The sequence below is a fragment of the Phoxinus phoxinus genome, assembly GCF_949152265.1.
Source record: "Phoxinus phoxinus genome assembly, chromosome: 21".
NCBI lineage: Eukaryota > Metazoa > Chordata > Actinopteri > Cypriniformes > Leuciscidae > Phoxinus > Phoxinus phoxinus.
The window spans coordinates 29102679-29122071 of NC_136896.1; the positions used below are offsets into that span (position 1 = coordinate 29102679).

Consider the following 19393-nt stretch of genomic DNA (forward strand, 5'->3'; position numbering starts at 1 on the left):
TTGCTATAAAAGAAGATCAGCAGTTTTTAGTATCTGATTATTTTGGAAACATGTCATTATATCACGAGAATACTGTACTCTCTGAAACACAGAAGTGAGACTTTTGTAAAGTGCAGTCAGAGCTTTCCTAAAGTGGTGGAGATGCCAAACTATGGGTTTGTTTGTATCATTCTAATCGTTCGGATCTATATTTAAACATCGATACTTTCTTAAACTAATATTGTATGTATGGATCTCAAATAAAATATCCTACGTGTTTTGGGAATAAATTAATTTGTGTTATTTAATTTAGCAAAAAAAGTTTCGTAAGATTGGAACTATTTTTCCTTCTGCTACAAGTACAAACACGAACAACAAACATGCTAAAAAGTGCACAGACTCACACAAGCACAGCACCCAGTCAAACTGAGAGGGTTGTGCTCGCCAGAGGCAACTATAATGGCCTTTTTACACGTTTAAACCGGGTTAAAACCATAGACAGTATGGTTAAAACGCAATGTTTGAGCGGAGTTTGAAGGCTCCATCTAGAGGAGGGGCTCCGGTGGAGTCACGTGGTCAGCGCGCTTGCGCAGTGAGGCAACAGTAACGTGAACTAGTAGGAAACATCACTCAGTCAGTGGGGGGAAAGGTGCGAGAGATAAAGAACTCAGGCAGGTTTGCGACGCATAAATGTTTTAATATGCCATAACGCGAGCACGAAATATTCAATAAAGCTCAAATACTAGCTTAGTTTTTTTCTTTCTTTCAATTTAGTCTGGACTTATGAGTTTAGGCAAAAGCTCGTGCTCTGGCTAGCTGCTGCTGTAAGTTAGCTCGTGGGATAAAGCCAGAAATAACTAAACGCAAGTCTCGTGCCAGATAAATGATATTAGATAATCGCGAGCTCTGCGCAAAACCCTCAATCTGGGAGTTTTGTCGAGTTATTTATTTTCCTTTGGACTTCCCTTTGATGTACGTACGTACTGTTGACACATCACCCATAGTAAACTGTAGTTTATTTGAGTTTTAGCACTGGTTTACGTTTGGCAATTCAAATAAAGCAGGAGTGTATATAGGTGCTGTCTTGAGATGTGGCCTGCGTTTGTTTGACGATCATGGGAGGATGCGTGGGTCGCGAGCGCGCGGAGTCACGCGGATCGAGGACGCAGAGGAAACGTGGAGGTGAGACACACACACTGTTGCTTTAGACAATGTGATTGTGGTAATAACCTCTTTGCATGTTTGTTTGCGTGTTTGGCATTCTTAAAAAACATGCAAATACCAGGTTTATTATTGTGGGAGAGCCATCAGCAAGTTATATTATCATGTAAATAAATAAATACCCAACATGTGAACTAACCATAAATGTGCAAACTTGCCATTACTTTACCACAGTTTCTTTGTTGTTGAAGTTGCACGTCTCATGCATGTGTCTCCAACAATCATAATTGGTTTAAATTTCAACTAAGATTCATTAGATGATTGACTGGACTGGTGTTTACTAGTACTACAGCTTTTCTTCGTGTCAGTTTATTTTGTGCAGATTCGGAAACTCATTTTTTTTTGTAGATGTAACAATTGAGGCCCTTGGAAACATTGACAGTTTTGATCACTATCTGTCGTCTCTCTGTTGTGTGTGTTTTTCCACCTGTGTGCATGTTGGAGCCGGCAGTGGTTCAGGCTGCAGAGTCTCGTCTCAGGGCATGTCCATGCATGCTTGCCACGAGCTGAAGAAGTAAAGCATCATTTGGGATTGAAAGATTTTCTTTGCAACGCAGGAAATGTAGTCCAGTGACGAGATCAGCGACAGTGACATGTGTTTGACTTCTATCAGTGAAAGTCTTGAGGACGCTGACGTCTGGCAGCCAATATCAGTGTATTGTAGGGTTATCTGTACTTCAGCAGGGTGTGTGTGTGTGTGTGTGTGTGTGTGTGTGTGTGTGTGTGTGTCTTGCTTTGAGCAGGAGATAAGATTTTCTTTCACACACGGGCGTTATATATATATATATATTACGTGACCGTTGTCTGCTAAAACAGGAAGACAATGCGTTTCTTCAGTCAAGAACATCTTTGCACCAGAGTAAAGTTTGGAAAGTTTATTAAATAACACCAATTCATTCTCAAGCATATTTGTCGCTTAATAATTAAAAAATTATCAGTGCTAAACAGTAAAGGGAAAAAAATCCCTATAAGTTAGCACACTAAATAATTAAAGCAGCATTATAATAATATGATAATAATATGATAAAAGCAGCATTATAATAATAAAATATAATAATTATTATTTCTTATTATTGCCAGAGCAAAGTTAGAGTTTACTCTTTCTCTTATAAAGTTATTATTACTCAAACTTAGCTTAATAAATGTATGAAATTTTACTCAACATATATAACTGATTTGTGAGAGTTAAGTTATTTGTTTGGGAATCTGACTACACCACTATTATTATTATTATTACTCATTGAATTTTGTTTGTTTAATATGAAATTTATATTCTTAGAGTAATTTAAGTTTTTTGTTCTTAGGAGTTATTGTTATTTATAAAGTTTTGAACTTTTCAAACTTTGCGTAATATAAAGGTCGTAATGAGCATATAAGAGCGATTTGTGAGTGTTATTTTACTCAAAAGTTTTTTGAGAATCTGACTACACAACTATTATTGTTATTATATATTAACAGAAATAAAAACTTTTGAAAATTATTATTACTTATTTTTAATAAGTTTGCTCATTAAAATCTAATATAAACAGCTCAATAAAAGCTTTGCTTAATAAAAATATAAAATCTTTATAATGTGCATAGAAGAGTTTTGACTCAAAGAATCAGTTTGTAAGAGTAATTTGTTTGAGAATCAAAGGTGTGTGTGTGTGTGTGTGTGTGTGTGTGTGTGTGTGTGTGTGTGGTATGTTTGCTGCAAGAACGAAGATGCATGTTATTGTCTGTCTTGTATAATGTGACACACAGGACTTCAGACTCACTGCAAAACAAAACCTAACGTCATAAAAATAATTTCCCCAGCGCTAATGCAACAATGTAATCAGTTCGAGAGGAAGAGCCACATCATTTTATAATGCAGCGTGTGGAAAAGGGAAGATCTCATGTTCCTGCTGTAACGACGGGAGGGGAAGAGATCTGTCGCAGCTTGCGTTGGGTGTGTGTGTGTGTGTGTGTGTGTGTAACGAGAGAATTACAGGAGAAGAATGCAACTTTATGCGGCTCCTTACAGCTCTTGGCCTCAAGACACAGAGAGCGCATTTACATATCATTTGACTAGAGCTTATATTAGGTGCTGAACTGCATTACACACCCACATGGTCTCCTGTTGTTGTGGCATAAGTCATTATCATAAAGTGAAATAAGCTGGTTTATATAAACAGTGCCCTGCTGACTCGAGACTCAACCTTCTCACCTTTGATGTTTGAGTCGTTGACTAGATCACAAGTGTGTGTGAACCTTTGAGACCAGCGCCTTCCTTCTAATCGTGCATATAGGACAAATTATTATGTGACACTGGACCACAAAACCAGTCAAATGGGTCCATTTTTTGGACATTGAGATTTATACATCATATGAAAGCTGAATAAATAAGCTTTCCATTGATGTATGGTTTGTTAGAATATGACAATATTTGGTCGAGATACAACTATTGAAAATCTGAAACATTGATAAAATCTCCTTTAAAGTTGTGCATTTATGTTCACGATTGTGCTGCATTCACTCACAAAAATACATGTTTTATATATTTATGGTAGGAAATTTACTAAATATTTTCATGGAACATGATCTTTTCTTAATATCCTAATGATTTTTGGCATAAAAGATAAATTGGTAATTTTGACCCATACAATGTATAGTTGGCTATTGCCACAAATACTCCAGACTGGGTTTTGTGATCCAGGGTCACATATTGTTAAGTTGTTTTCACAATTTTCAAGAGCGCACACTATCCTGACAAGTGTCAGAGCAACGGCCAAAGAAATGTAGAAAAAATTAGAGATGTTTAGTTCACTTGCCTTCTGGGAACATTTAGCGTTCTTCACATTGTCAGTGGTTTCTTTTATTTGGCCAAACATTGGATTGTAAGAACGGCCATTTGTCTCTGTCTGTCACTTTGAAAGGCCGGTTTAACCCTATAAGGCTTTACTGTATCATATTTGATAGATGAATTTGTAAGGACTTTATCAACATGATCAAAACATTGCTGAATAACCTGTTGTAGTAGACATGCCTTCATATTTCTTTTCAGCAAATAAAACAGCATTTTTGGTACAACGGTTAAAAACATCCACCTTCAGTCTTTCGCTCTAAAATCTTATTTTTATAAAGTACATACAAGAATAAATTTTATTTTGACTAATACGGTAATCTCTTCCTGGACTGAAGCAACATAGGTCTTCTTTATTATCCATACATTGTTTGTTTTTTTAGAAAAAATTTGTTATTAGGCTTTTGAGGAAGGTTTATTTCTCTCAATCATCATTATATTGCATTGCATTTTAAATTGGCAGAGCTTTGATCATAAGACTAAGCATTTAAATATCATCTTACTACTTAGGCATATTATTGAGAGTGATAACTGATATTTTTTACATGCATTTTCATGTAATTGGTGTTATACTGTTATAAAGTTGTACATTACAACCAATCAGAATTTAATTTCTTCCATAATAATATCAGCATCTGCACAAATTGTTGCATATTTTCACTCTGAATTTGAGTTTGAGCTTCATATTCTCACTATATCATGCTATATGAGCCATAAAAGCCTGATGTATCTCATATAATACTCAATTTTTTTTGAATATGCACATATGCAAACAATTTTCTTTTTTAAACTCTAATTTCATACAGAAGAAAAATTTGAATATCGTGCAAAAGTTATATTTATTTCAGTAATTCAACTTAAAAGGTGACACTAATATATTATATAGACTCATTACATGCAAAGTGAGATATTTCAAGCCTTTATTTATCATAATTTTGATGATTATGGCTTACAGCTTATGAAAACCCCAAATTCAAAATTATACAATTGTGAAAAGGTTTTCATAGCTGTAAGCCATAATCATCAATCTCATCAAAACCTGAATCTCAGGCTTGACAGTGTTAATCGATCGGTTTAGAGGACGTGTAGACTTCCTGTAATACTTGAATCCTGTGAAGTCCTAAAAGTTGTTTAATATTGATGATATTCGTTCACTCCTTCCACCATTGCACTGTCAATGAAGCATTCTGGGTAAATCACACACTGTGTCCTGGTCATTTGTAAGTACACCTAAGCTGGCCATGCTATAAATAATGTGTCTGGATGATGTCCTTTGGATCCTTGGCCGTGGTCAGAGCAGAATCGATGGGAAAGCACTGAATCACACACCGTCCAGCCGCCCACTATCTCACCATCAGCCTGAACTTCCTTATTTCTGGAGCAGGTTTATTATTCGAGGTGTTTGCTAAGGCAAGCATCATTATTGCTTAATCGAATTGAGTAACAGGAAGATTTCCTGTTAAAGAGCAGTTACGGCTGTCTGGAAATTGCTACTAAATCTTCTAAACATTACAAACTTGACTTTGCATTCTCATTTTTATGGGAATATTTTTATAAATTATTTTTTATATTTTATTTTTATATTTTTATTCTATTCTTGTAGCCTTACAATTACAGGTGAAACTCGAAAATTAGAATATGGTGCAAAAGTTCATTTATTTCAGTAATTCAACTTAAAACGTGAAGCTAATATATTATATAGACTCATTACATGCAAAGTGAGATATTTCAAGCCTTTATTAGTTATAATTTTTATGATTATGGCTTACAGCTTATGAAAACCCCAAAATCAAAATTAGAATATTGTGAAAAGGTTTTCATAAGCCATAATCATCAAAATTATGACAAATAAAGTCTTGAAATATCTCACTTTGCATGTAATGAGTCTATATAATATATTAGTTTCACCTTTTAAGCTGAATTACTGAAATAAAGGAACTTTTGCACGATATTAAAATTTGACTTTCACCTGTATGTGAATTTCATATATATTTTCTAGACTTAGTTAATTGCACTATATAGCTTCATGAATAGGATCATATTATAATAAATAAGGTGTATCATATCCAATAAGATAGATTTATAATTTTATTGACAGGACATATTCAGAGACCGGTCACACTTTATATTAAGTGTCTTTAAAGGGATATTTCACCGCTGGAAAGATTAATGTGTATTTAATAGTCTATATAATATATTAGTTTCACCTTTTAAGTTGCATTACTGAAATAAATTAACTTTTGCACCATATTCAAATTTTTCAAGTTTCACCTGTATAGTTTTCTTGGTTATTTATACCAAGATACCATTATAAATAAGATTAGGCCGATATATCTGCAAATATTTCGCTTTTTTTTAAATATATATATATTTTGGAGCAGTCAGAATCCCGTCTGTTGTGGTTTATTGTTTTCAGACTTCATCAAATATTTAAAGTAAAGCTAAATTTGTAGGGACGCACCGATATGAACATTTTGGCCGATACGATCATTATTTATATTTGAAAGCCGATAACCGATATTGGCCGATAAATCTAAACTCATATTTTCATATAGTTTTTTGAGAGACTAATTAAGTCTCCCCATTAAAAGTCACATCCAAAGCACTTGTATAATCAAAAGCACCAATATAAGTCAAACACAGTAGCCTAGTTTGAACCAGTATAAGTTTTAAAATTAATGTTACACTGCTGTGGCAAACTTTCCTTATCAATATATTTGCCTTACAAATAAATAAAACAAAGTCTATACAAGGCAAATAAATCACTGGACAACATCACACTCCTTATCCACTATCCAGTAATATCATTATCAGGCCTAATCCCAGTGTGTTGGGCTCAACATATCATTGTTGATTCAAAACAAGAGCTCTGTTTGACCAGATAGCCCCAGGGTCATGGAGGGGGTGTTCAGAGTTTGGCTGTTGCCCTCAGGGTTGTTGTGAGATGTGAACTGGATAGATGAAGGCTGAATTGATCTGTCATTTGCACACAAACAGTCATAAATGCACAACCTTTGCTCAGTCATGTGTATGTGAGTGAGTATAGTTCACTTCTGCTTTTATTTTGAGACTGAAGTCACTGTACTCCACAATCATGTGTTATTAGTGATACTAATTAATGGTTGATTTATGTATCTCTAAAATCGTGTGTGTGTATATGTATGTATGTATGTATATATATATATATAATATATATATATATATAATATTAGGGCTGTGGGAATCCAAAATAAAAGTTTGTGTTTACATAATATGTGTGTGTATAGTGTATAAATATTTTGTATATATAAATACACACACATGCATGTATATATTTGAGAAATATTTGCATTTATATGCTGCATATATATTTTTATATGATTCATATTATATATAAATATAACTTTTATATATAAATAACACATTTTTCTTAAATATATATGCATGGGTGTGTATTTATATATACAAAATAATTATACACAATACACACATATTATGTAAACACAAACTTTTATTTTGGATTCGATTAATCGTGATTAATAATTTACAGCACTAAATATATGTATGTGTGTGTGTGTGTACGTATATATGCACACACTGTCAACTTGAATAATCAAAGTAGAAATGGCACATTTCATCACCTATGGATACAAAAATATTATAATATACACATATACATACACTATCATTCAAATTTTTGGCATCTGTAAGATTTCTACCCCAAATGTTTGAATGTTAGTGTATGCATACACGCATGCATGTATATATGTTTTTATTTATTTATATTTTTTGTAGTGATTTGTGACGAAATATGCCCTTTTTACTTTTTCTACATTCTTGATCTTGTGTAAAAAATTTTCCATTACACTATAATCATTTGAATGCACTACATGTTTGTTGCCCAGTTAAAGCATCAGAGAAAGCACGGATGGAAAATACAAATGGAAAGTCTTTGTCGACCTTCATATGTGATGTCATGAAACTATAACCTCATCATAATTCACTGGAATAGTAAAATTCTGGCCCAATGGTCCAAAAAAATAATGTGGTGGACTTTTTGATCATCAAAGCTACTCAGTCTTTCTCCAGCAACTTTCTGCTAAGCCATTGTTCCAGGAAATGTTGTATAGCCTACACTTCTCTCACATTAGTGTTAATTCACACATCATCTGCGTCTCCAGGTCGTAACGAGCCCCTGAAGAAAGACAAGCTGAAGTGGAAGAGCGATTACCCGATGACGGAGGGGCAGCTGCGCAGTAAGAGGGATGAGTTCTGGGACACGGCTCCGGCGTTCGAGGGCCGCAAGGAGATCTGGGACGCCCTGAAAGCTGCTGCCGTGGCTCTGGAGTGTAGCGATCACGAGCTGGCTCAGGCTATAGTGGACGGAGCCAACATCACGCTACCACATGGTGAGAGTCGTTGCACTGATTGGCTGTGAGGAAACCAGCTTTGTGTGTGACTTGCTGTCCTTTTTTGGAACAGAAATTGGAGAAATTTGGATGAATGTTCACGCTGCACTTTTCCATAAATCAAAAAGCAGTGATGTGGTGCTGCCCAGCTTGAAGTACAAAAAAACACTTCAAAAATATTGTGCGAAAGTATTGGAAAAATATTGTGCTGGAAAAATATTGTGCGAAAGTTCATTTATTTCAGTAATTCAACATAAAAAGGTGAAACTAATATATTATAGACTCATTACATGCAAAGTGAGATATTGCAAGCCTTTATTTATCATAATTTTGATGATTATGGCTAACAGCTTATGAAAACACCCAAATTCAGAATTAGAATATTGTGAAAAGGTTTTTATAAGCTGTAAGCCATAATCATCAAAATTATAACAAATAAAGGCTTACGGTATAAATAAAATACGGTAGTAAACTAAGTAAAGTAACGCATTACTTTTAAAATTTACAACAAAATATCTGAGTTACTTTTTCAAATAAGTAATGCAAGTTACTTTGTTTTCCCATTTATTGACTGACAGCTCTCATGTTGAGACATCAAAGTGCAGAGGCGGTGTGTGTGTGTGAGTGTGAGTGTGTGTGTGTGAACATGATGTTTATTGTAGTTCTAGACTAAAAGTGAGCATTTACTCATCTCACTTTCACAACAAAAATATTCAATATTCCTCAAAATGAAGAAAAATCAGTGAAATGCAGAATCAGAATACTATGCTAACCTCCAATAACAAAATATGTTAAATAAAACATGATTTTTTTATGCATTTAATCTCACTTTATTGACCAATGTACTTGCTTCTGACCTTCGATGATTCAGTTAAATAAGCAAAAATGACTATAGAAAGGTTTGCTTGTGTGCTTTCCTCTACTGTACACATGTCCTTCAGCCGGAGGATTATTATTTCACTTTTGGTGTGAAAGGGTCTTTACATTTCCCCAAAAATAGAACTTTTGTGTTATAAAAAAACAAGCCCAGCCCAGGTGGGGAAAAAGTAACGCAAAAGTAACGTAACGCATTACTTTTCTAAAAAAGTAACTAAGTAATGCAATTAGTTACTTTTTAAGGGAGTAACACAATATTGTAATACATTACTTTTAAAAGTAACTTTCCCCAACACTGACGCTAACACACCGGACACCTATTCAGCTCTTGCTCTGTGTGCTGTTGTGGAGCTGAATAACTTGCCTTTCCAGATTAAATGTCTGCTCTTGGTCTTGGATTTTGTGAAATAAATTTCTAAATAAATTAGGGATGGCGAAAACTAAAAAAATTCTTGACCGACCACCGAGCCTCATTAGCCGGTTGAAACCGGTTAACCGATTAGTTTAAAATATGCTACGCTATTTGAAATAACAGCCATTTCGAGCCGCGCCTGCAATTTAGCAACTCTGTCGCATCTCTCTGCCGCTCCTGCTCACACACACACACACACACACACACACACACAGCCCCGGCGGCCCCCTTCCACTCACGTCACTTTTTTAAAATCCCCTACAGCGCGAAACATGAGTCCCGCAAAGTTTGTGGCGCAAACGCGGCGCCGAGGAGCTTGTATGTAATCGGAGGACAAATGTCTCCTTCGTTTCGAAATGGTTTGGATACAAGGTGATCGCGTTGAAAATAAAGGCGTTTGTCTAGCGTTAGAAGCTCATTTGAAACATTGCCGCGGCTCATTTAAGAAAATGACAGCTCCGAAGAGGCTTGCGGGTGTCGCGTTTTCAGGTGATACATCATAGATGATGTGCTACTTGTATTTAAGCACTGTATCACACAAGTTGCAACTTACATCTGTGTCATTCTTGTTGGTGAAATAGTCCCACACACTACTCTTCCTCGCACGCTTCCTCCTGTCGTCTGCCCTGCTCTAACCTCGAGTGTGTTACCTTTACTGTTCGCAAACCTTGTGAGCGCACGAACCCAAACGCTGTGACCTTGCGACAAATGTTTTCATTGGTCTATTAAGTCCAAACAGGCGAGTTATGAAAAATTGAGCGTGAGGGATTTGTTCACTTCACACAAAAAGATATTGGAATGTGACGGCTAACTGTAGTAGCGTTTAGTCCACTGTCTATAATAGTGTAATTTAGAGATCACTTTTTTTTTTTTTTACCGACTACCGACAACTTTGATCGATTAAAGTTGATACGGTCAACCATCGGTCAAACGGTCATCGGTTAACATCCCTAAAATAAATGCGATTTATAGTCCAGTGCGACTTATATATGTTTTTCCTCATGACGCATTTTTTGACTGATGCGACTTATACTCCGGAAAATTCGGTATTGTTATATCTGTAGCACGTTCACTGAATGTTGTTTATATTCTTTCAATCTCTCTAGGATCCCTGACGGAGTGTTACGATGAACTCGGAAACCGGTACCAGCTCCCGGTTTATTGCCTGGCCCCGCCTGTCAATCTGATATCAGAAAGAAGTGAGGAAGACCCGTCGGATAACCCTGAGCCCCAGACGGCACAGAAGAAAGAGTTCCAGCTGAAGGTCCGTCTCTCCACCGGCAAAGACCTGCGGCTGAACGCCAGCATGACGGACTCCATCGGCCTGCTAAAGAAGCAACTGCAGGCTCAGGAGGACATTGACCTGGCCCACCAGCGCTGGTTCTTCTCCGGGAAACTCCTGACGGACAAGACCCGCCTGCAGGACACCAAGATCCAGAAGGACTTTGTTATCCAGGTCATCGTGAACCAACTGACACCAAACCTCTGAAGCAAAGAGATTAAGGACTAAAAACCGAAGCGGCTAAAAGAACGTAAAAAAAAAAAAAAAAAAAAATGAATCGAGCAACTTGAGGCGTCTTCAAAAATCGAGCATCTGGAGAAACAAATAAACTATTATAAACGGATTATGAATTATTATTTGGAAATATAACGGATTGCATCTCTGCTAACTTCAGCAGAAGTGCCAAAAATATGCAAATGCTGAAAAGTACCAACATGCTCCTCTGAAAGCGATCTCCCTTTGTAAGATAATCGAACTTGAGCTTCGTTTTGCACACTTTGAGTATCTTAGAATAGTTGTGCCTTGAAAGAAGAGTTATTTTGCTTACGTGGCATGTTTCAGTGCGGCCACACACACACACACACACACACACACACACACACGCTTTGTATTTTGACTTGACGTCTTTGAGCACAACCCAGTACTTTCTATGCAATCTTAAAACAGTTTCAGACTGATATCATTATGAAGCTAATCCACATTTCGGACACGTCTGCTAGAGGCCAGTGACGCTCAAAAGGCTCACTGTGTGACACACACATTAAACTGACAGTGATGCTATACATCTTCATCTCCTGGCACCGCAGCGTCTCCGTGCCCCGTAGATTACTGATCATCGTGTGGAGGAACACGTATTGCGGGAAGATTGGACACACTATCACTTTAATGGCTGTCTGACTTCCTCTTTTATAGAGATGTTATGCTGTAAGCGCTCAGGCTGCGATCAGAGAGTATTGCTACTATTTTCAGAGATTATATTATATTATATATATACACGATTTCAATCTTTACCCTGCTTTTTTTAAATGACTTATCGTAAGACTTTGTACTGATTCTTAACCCTTTATCAGTGGCATTACTTTAAGATTTCAAGTAACAAAGGATATCTATCTGCATTAGGCCTGTTCACAAACATTCAGGTTTTAAACGTGTCTTCTGCTCTTGGTTATTGCACCATGTGACTCTGCGTGCCCCACACCGGTTAGAAGCGGCTCATTACCTCAGCGGCAACTGTTCCTCATTAGCACTGGCGTTATACGTCTCTCGTCTATCACGCCATTCCTTCTGCTCTGGGTTACTTTGTCTTCTGTTGTTGTTGTTTTTTTAAAGATGCAAACTGGTGTACAATAACCTTGAGTTATTTCACATTAGGTTATCATTGGGAATAGCAGTTGTTTGTTTTTTCAAATTGCGGCATTTTGCATTTGAGTAATATTCCAAGTTAACTACAAGTTAAGCTTTTCCAGCTTAAACTATCACTTGCAATGCAAGTCTGTGGCGTTTTCTTTGGTAATGGACAATATGCAGTAGTTTAAAGATGTATATGTGTGTATTCTGTCATTTACTCACTCTTATGTTCTACACCTGTATGACTGACTGACTTCTGTGACAAGATATGTTGAAAATGTTGGTCACATAATTATGAAAAAAAAAAAGAATTCAGGCAAAAAGTTTGACTTATCTCAATTTTGACTTAAAATGCTATAATTTTTACTATCTCATAATTGTCTGAATTTATTCATAAGTTGATATTTTTGTCAGAGTTGTACTTTTTGATTGATTAGCTTTTTATGTCAATTATGACATGAAACAACTCAATTATTTGACTTATGACATCTAAATTTTGACTTAGTATGCCATAATTTTTACTATCTCATAATTGTCCAAATCGTAAGTTTGTAAGTTGACATTTTTGTCAGAATTTTCATTTGGATTGATAATTGAGCTTTTTATCTCAGTTATGACATGTGCAACATAACTCAATTATTTGACTTATGACATCTAAATTTTGACTTGGTATGCCATAATTTTTACTATCTCATAATTGTCAAAATTGAGTCATAAGTTGACATTTTTGTCAGATCTCTTCATTTTGACTGATAACTATCTCAACTATGAAATGTGAAAACATAACATCTAAATTATGTGACTTATGACATCTCCAATTAGACTTAATATCCCCCCCCCCCCCCCCTAAAAAAATCTCATAATTGCCAAAATCCAGTCATAAGTTGACATTTTTGTCAGAATTCTCAATTTTGACTGATCATTTAGATTATATCAATTATGTGAAACAACAACTCAATTATTTGACTTTTTTCATAATTTAACCTTTTTTGTCAATTGACTTTTTATCTCATCATACATTATATTTAGTGTTGTTTTTTTTGGTCCATAAAATAAAGTCAGTGTGTTAAAAATGTTGTTTTGGACCCCATTGACTGTCATTATATGAACAAAAAAACTTTGTTTATATATTTGATCTATTGCTTACATCTAGTAAGTCTCAGGTTTGGAACACGAGGGTGAGTAAAAGATTCAACTTTTAATATTTTTTGGGGGGTAAACAAAAGCTGTAATATTCCCAGAAGTCCTTGTAAAGCACATCATACCCTGTGGGAACAGCGAGGCATCAAACACCTCCGATCATCATTCAGGACGAAGAGTCACTCAGGACCTCAGGCATCATGTATGTGTGCATTGATCGACATGCTCTGATAAGACAGAAACTACACCGTAATGTTGTGTACAACTCCAATCCCGCATACTTTGCCAGTGTTTGTGAGTTCATTCCTCCTGGGCTTCGCCAGCACAATCTGAACCCGTACGCTGTGACAACACGTGCTGATGCTGCTAGTGATGTTTATTCTCTCATTGGCATTCGTTTCGGGATTAAAACATTATTCAAAACATTTAATGGAAATAGGCAAAGTAAGAATATCATTAAGATGACAAGTGTAAGTGTATGTTGTGTTCATCAACATTTATGTGCTGATTATGATCATAATGGTTCATTTTTATTGCTGTTATTTTTTAGGCGACACACTTCTCCTGCATTTATGCTTCAGTCTGTGTTTTCTTCATGTGTTTGTTATCTTTGTTTGAATGGATGTATAATGTGTCTCGCTGACACGAAGTTTCCAGATTTGCCTGAGGAAGCTGTTATGAAGCCCGTTTCTGCCACAAAAAAATGCTTTGGTTAATTATAATTATATGAAAACACAAGTCAACTTTATGAATACGAAATCATAATTGTGAAAACTTGAAGTCAAAATTTAGATTAGAACATTAAATTCAGAGATATGTCATTAAGAAAATTTGTATTTGTCAGGAATAGCTCATAATTGTAACTTTTTCATAATTTTATCTCATAATTACGGCTTATTTCGTCAGATTTTACCGTTTTATGTCATAATTATGTTTATTATTCTCACAATTTTTACAGTTTGTCATTTTGTCAATTTTTGTTTGTCATAATTGACTTTAATCTCATAATTATGACTTAGTATCTCATAATTATGACTTAGTATCTCATAATTTGGAGATTTTAATGTCATTATTATGACTATCTCATATGTATGATCTTTGTCAATTTTGTCTTTTTCCTCTTAATTGTGTGACACATTATCTCATAATTTGGAAATGTTGATGTTATTATTATGACTCATATTTATGATATTTGTCAATTTTGACTTTTTTTCATAATTGTGACGCATTATCTCATAATTGGGAGATTTTAAAGTTATTATGACTCATATTTATGATCTTTTCAATTTTGACTTTGTCTCATAATTATGATTTTTTTTTTTTTATGTGGCAGAAACATGCTTACCTGTGTTGTGTGTCCCAATTACAAAATACATGAGCTTTCATAAACCTTTAAAAGGAATTCATGTGAATTTCCTATAGATTAATATCTGTATATTATTATTAAGAGATAAAATGTGTGTGATATTCTTATACTTAAATGTGCTTATGGCCTGTTTCACAAAAGTTATGTATAATTTACATGGTAATCTGTTTTTCAGATGTTTTAATTAAAATGACAGCTGTGAAAGCAAACAGATGTTTGTCTATAAACTGCTAATCATTTCATCATGTTCTCAGATCGGGTTCAAGTGTTTAATGAGCTTGGGACTCGTTAGTCTGACCATAACTTTAATAAAGCAAGTGTTGCTATCAGTTTTAAGTCAGCAGAAAGTCTGTTGATGTTTTTAAAGCGCCATGTTTCAAGATTAAATTTCAAGAATGTATAGGTTATGAATTTTAATACCATCTCATGTTCAGCATCTGTTTTAAAGTAGATTCTGATTGGCTGTCAATGTTGTTCATCAGCTGGAAAAAATAATGTAATTCCACTGATATTGCCATTATCGTTATTGCTGTTGTGTGATCTTTGCTACTCTCATAGAATATAAACGATTATTAAAACTTTATCATTATAGTTGCTTATATCTCTGGACCTCCTCGAATTTATTAACAACTATAATATACTGTAGTAAGAAAAAAGTTGTGAAAAACGTTTATACTACTTGCAAAAACACTTTAATAACTTTAAAATATTTTACAAATATCAAGATATCCAATCTTATATTAAGTATGAAATTATTAAATGATATTACGGTATTTATTAACTTTGTGTGTGTGTAGGCCTATATGGTGTGTGTGTGTATATATATATAGCCTATATATATATTAAAATTGTAAATTTTTTATTTGTTTCATATATTTTGAAAAACTTTTCAAGAAAACATTTTAAACATTTGACAAATATCAAGATATTCAATCTAATTTTAAGTTAAACATGAAATAATAATTATCAAATATTATATTATAGCTGTGTTGTGGATTTCTCTGTTCTCATAGGATTAAAATGAGTATTACAACTTTGTTATAGTTATCTCTGGACCTCCCAGCATTTATTAATAAATGTATTATACTAAATATATATAATTTACTATAATACAGTTCTTATACATATCCTTTTTAATTCAAGTTTTGTTCAGTTTTGAAAAACGTTTATACTATTTTCAAAAAGCTTTCAAATTTTTTTTTTTTTTTTTACAAATATCAATATAGGCCTATTCAATATCTTAAAATCCAGCTTTTAATGTTGTTTATATGTATATGTGGTGTTTTAAATATGCTTTAAGACAAACCATGTGTCAATTCATAAGTCGACAGTTTGAAATCCCTGGTGTTTCTGACGTCACAAACTGCCTTGTAACCAATCAGATCAACGTGTGATCATCAACGAGTGGATCTCTGAGTTGAGTGAGTGAGTGGAAGCGGGGCTCATTTGCATATTCATAGAACCGTATACTAAATGAGGCAAGGGTGTCGAGTTACATTCAAGCTTTTTTAAGGATTTTTTTTTTTTTAATGTGTCATTTTGGTGATCAAAGGTAATTTTTAAGGGATAAAATGATTAAATACAGGGGGACTTTAAGTTAAATAATATGACATATAAGAACTAACACAAGTACCAAAATAAATGTCCAACATTTCCATAACTAGCAATACTTCAGACTGAAACTAGAATAAACAATCATGTTGCCGCTCGGTGAGATAGTTGTGCACAGAATGTTGTGGTGTAAATGACTCCTGTAATGCTGGAAGTAAAAAGCTGCTGATTTTACTTGTATTCTTGTTTTGTTTCTGCATTTTGCTTGAGAAACGTTCACGCGCTCTGACCTTTGACCTGCTGCGCTTTGGCTTTGAACCGCAAATCTTTCAGCCACACGGTGGCAGTATTCAACAAGAAATACTCATACTCGTGTTTTGATTTGGTTCTGGCTTTAATAAAGTGGAATGATATATTGTGATTTTAAAAAAGAAGCAGGCTAGAAGTTATGTTACATTTGATCCATATTTTGGCATCACACACCCTATACTCAGAGAAAACACGCAGGCCTGTTTCTTCTGTCCCACTGGACATCGAAAGTATACTTCCTCTCTCCTGTTGATCTTAACAGAACTTTTTGTAACAGGTAGATTATTGATATTTCCAGATGGTTTTTATTATGATGATGTTTGAGGATGTGACCTTAGCGGACTGTTAGTGTTAGGAAATCTGGTTAGGGAAAGATGTGGAGGCGATCTTGCTCTTAAATGTATAGATCATTAAATAAACAGAAAAAGCTTAGGGATCTTTCTTGATATGGTCAATTTGAGTCTGTAATTATGGGGTCTATGACAAATATGACTGTCCATGATGTAACAAATAAATAAATAAAAACTTTCTTGCCAAGTTTTCATGTAGTTTCTAAAACCCTAACCTAAAAAAACCTTATTTTCAACAACAAAAAATAATTTTAATGACTCTAACAATGTTGTGTAGTGTAACTAGCCTATTAGTTAAAAAAAGGTATATATTTTTCTTGCATCTTGTATTCACGTGAGCTAAAAATATTTAATTAGTTGAAAAGTAAAAAAAATTTGGTAAAACTTCTCAATAAGGACCCGTTAGTCCGAACTAATTTGACTAATGGTCACAGATACAACTTTTGATTTAATTTTTTCTTTGTTAGTTCAATACATGTTAACATCTGAAACCTTATTGTAAACTGCTACTTTTTGTATTCTTTTATTATTATTAATTTACAAATATTACTGCGTTTAGGGAGTTGCACCGTATGGCAGTCTGAACTAACCTAATATCAAATTATCAGATATTTTAAAACGTATTTACCATGACACTTTTATTTGGCAGACATTTTTAAAATAATAATTTACAAATGAGTAAAACTTCCTCACTGATTTTTTCTCTCCTTGAGAAATAAAGATTATGCCAATGTAGGCTACTTTTGAATGCATTTTCTTTCATCAACGTATTCGGGTGTTTCTTTATGCAATGAATATAAAAAACTAAATGTCTGTGGCTCAGGCTCACTGAAAATAAGCCTTTCACCGCGGTGTGGTTCCTTACATAACATCAGGCCTTGTTCGCTGTGAGGTGGTAATGATTCAGGTCAGGTGAGGATTACAATCTGCAGACAGTAAAACAAAAACACTAAAAACTCCCTAAGATTGTGGGAATGATGACTAATGAGATAAATGTCTCAACCAGAAGCAAAAAGCCTCCAGCTAGAGGACATGAGGAAGTGTAGTGTGTGTAACAGTGACACATTCATAGACTCCACACACGAGCAAATACGCATTCATCGCATCGCAGTGCAAGCCTGGGAAAAAGCCTCCATTGATGGGAACTCACAAGGAGCCGTGTGTTCTTCTGATTCCCGCTCAATATGAGGGACGCTTTCCCGTTTATATCCTCTATAGAAGGTCTAATTTGTGTTTTATATGAAGTCGTATGTCAGGATGGTGAGTTCTGTCAGCTGAAGGTTTGGAAATCCAGCTTTTTGATTCAGACTGTATGCAGGGAGGCCTTAAAGGGATAGTTCACTTTGAAATTAAATGTTGGTATGTTTTAGCTTACCTGAAGTGCATCCAAGATGTAGGTGTCTTTGTCTCCGCAGTAGTTTCAATTTTGATATTTTTAGGTCAAACCGTTCTTGTCTGTCAGTCATATAATGCAGGTCTATGGTCACTGTCTCCAAAAGCATGCAGAGAAAAGTCCACTTTACACAATTCCCCATCGTAAGTGCACATTGATGGCCTAAGCTCGCGCGAACTCATCCGGGAGTGTTGAGTTTTCACTTATTCCCAATTTGTAAGCCTTCTATCTTGACACACTACTCGCTTCATTGTTCAGGCCAATCAAAGGCATACGTTGAGCCGTACAGCCAATCACAAGCGTTTCTGCTGAGTTTAAAAATGCAACGTCCAATCGAAGGCGGTTAGATTAGTTTCCGGGGAAGAAATCCGGTGTAAACAGATCAGTTGGACGTGGTTGTGTAAAAGAGATAAAAACGATATAAATACTGTTCGTTTATCACACAAACCGCTTGTTTCGTGTCTTAGGCCATCAGTGTGTACTTACGATGGGGAATTGTGTAATTTGGACTCTGTGAATGCTCTTTGAGGAGGTGACCATAGACCTGCATTATATGACTGACAGACAATAACGGTTTGACCTAAAAAAAATATCAAAATTGAAACTACTGCGGAGACAAAGAGACCTACATCTTGGATGCACTTCAGGTAAGATAAAACATACCAACATTTCATTTCAAAGTGAACTATCCTCCTAGCCTGGGAAAACCCAGACCACTCTCAGTTGTTGTAACTGAGTTAGGGTCTGGCAAAGCTCCATAGACAATTCATTTCCACAGGGGCGTCACCAACGGACGTCGGATAGATCTAAAACCAATCAGAGCGATGAATGACATGACGTATGCAGAGCGACGGAGAAACATCTAGAGACTCTCAGCAAATCTCTGTGTATTTTCTTATATGAGTTTATTTCTCGCAACTCTGACTTTTGTGACTTTATATCACGCAATTCTAAG

General features: G+C 35.1%; 1 protein-coding gene across 2 annotated transcripts; it reads left to right on the top strand.

Moving 5' to 3' along the window:
* Positions 1–416: 416 nt before the first annotated feature.
* Positions 417–12620, top strand: ubtd1b (ubiquitin domain containing 1b). Of its 2 annotated transcripts, none has more exons than XM_079595585.1 (4): positions 417–951; positions 1044–1161; positions 8185–8412; positions 10807–12620. In XM_079595585.1, the coding sequence occupies exons 2-4, from the start codon at positions 1095–1097 to the stop codon at positions 11187–11189; spliced, it is 678 nt and encodes a 225-aa protein (XP_079451711.1). In that variant the 5' UTR covers positions 417–951; positions 1044–1094; the 3' UTR covers positions 11190–12620. The 2 variants fall into 2 exon arrangements, with proteins under 2 accessions (XP_079451711.1, XP_079451710.1); XM_079595584.1 differs by having other exon boundaries at positions 517–951; positions 1056–1161.
* The last annotated feature ends 6773 nt before the right edge of the window (positions 12621–19393 follow it).

Bases quoted from the DNA above. Each gene is read 5' to 3' on its own strand.
- ubtd1b (XM_079595585.1), top strand. From the start codon at position 1,095: ATGGGAGGATGCGTGGGTCGCGAGCGCGCGGAGTCACGCGGATCGAGG. The intron at 1,162-8,184 runs GTGAGACACACA...CTGCGTCTCCAG, and splicing joins GACGCAGAGGAAACGTGGAG to GTCGTAACGAGCCCCTGAAG. The intron at 8,413-10,806 runs GTGAGAGTCGTT...CAATCTCTCTAG, and splicing joins CAACATCACGCTACCACATG to GATCCCTGACGGAGTGTTAC.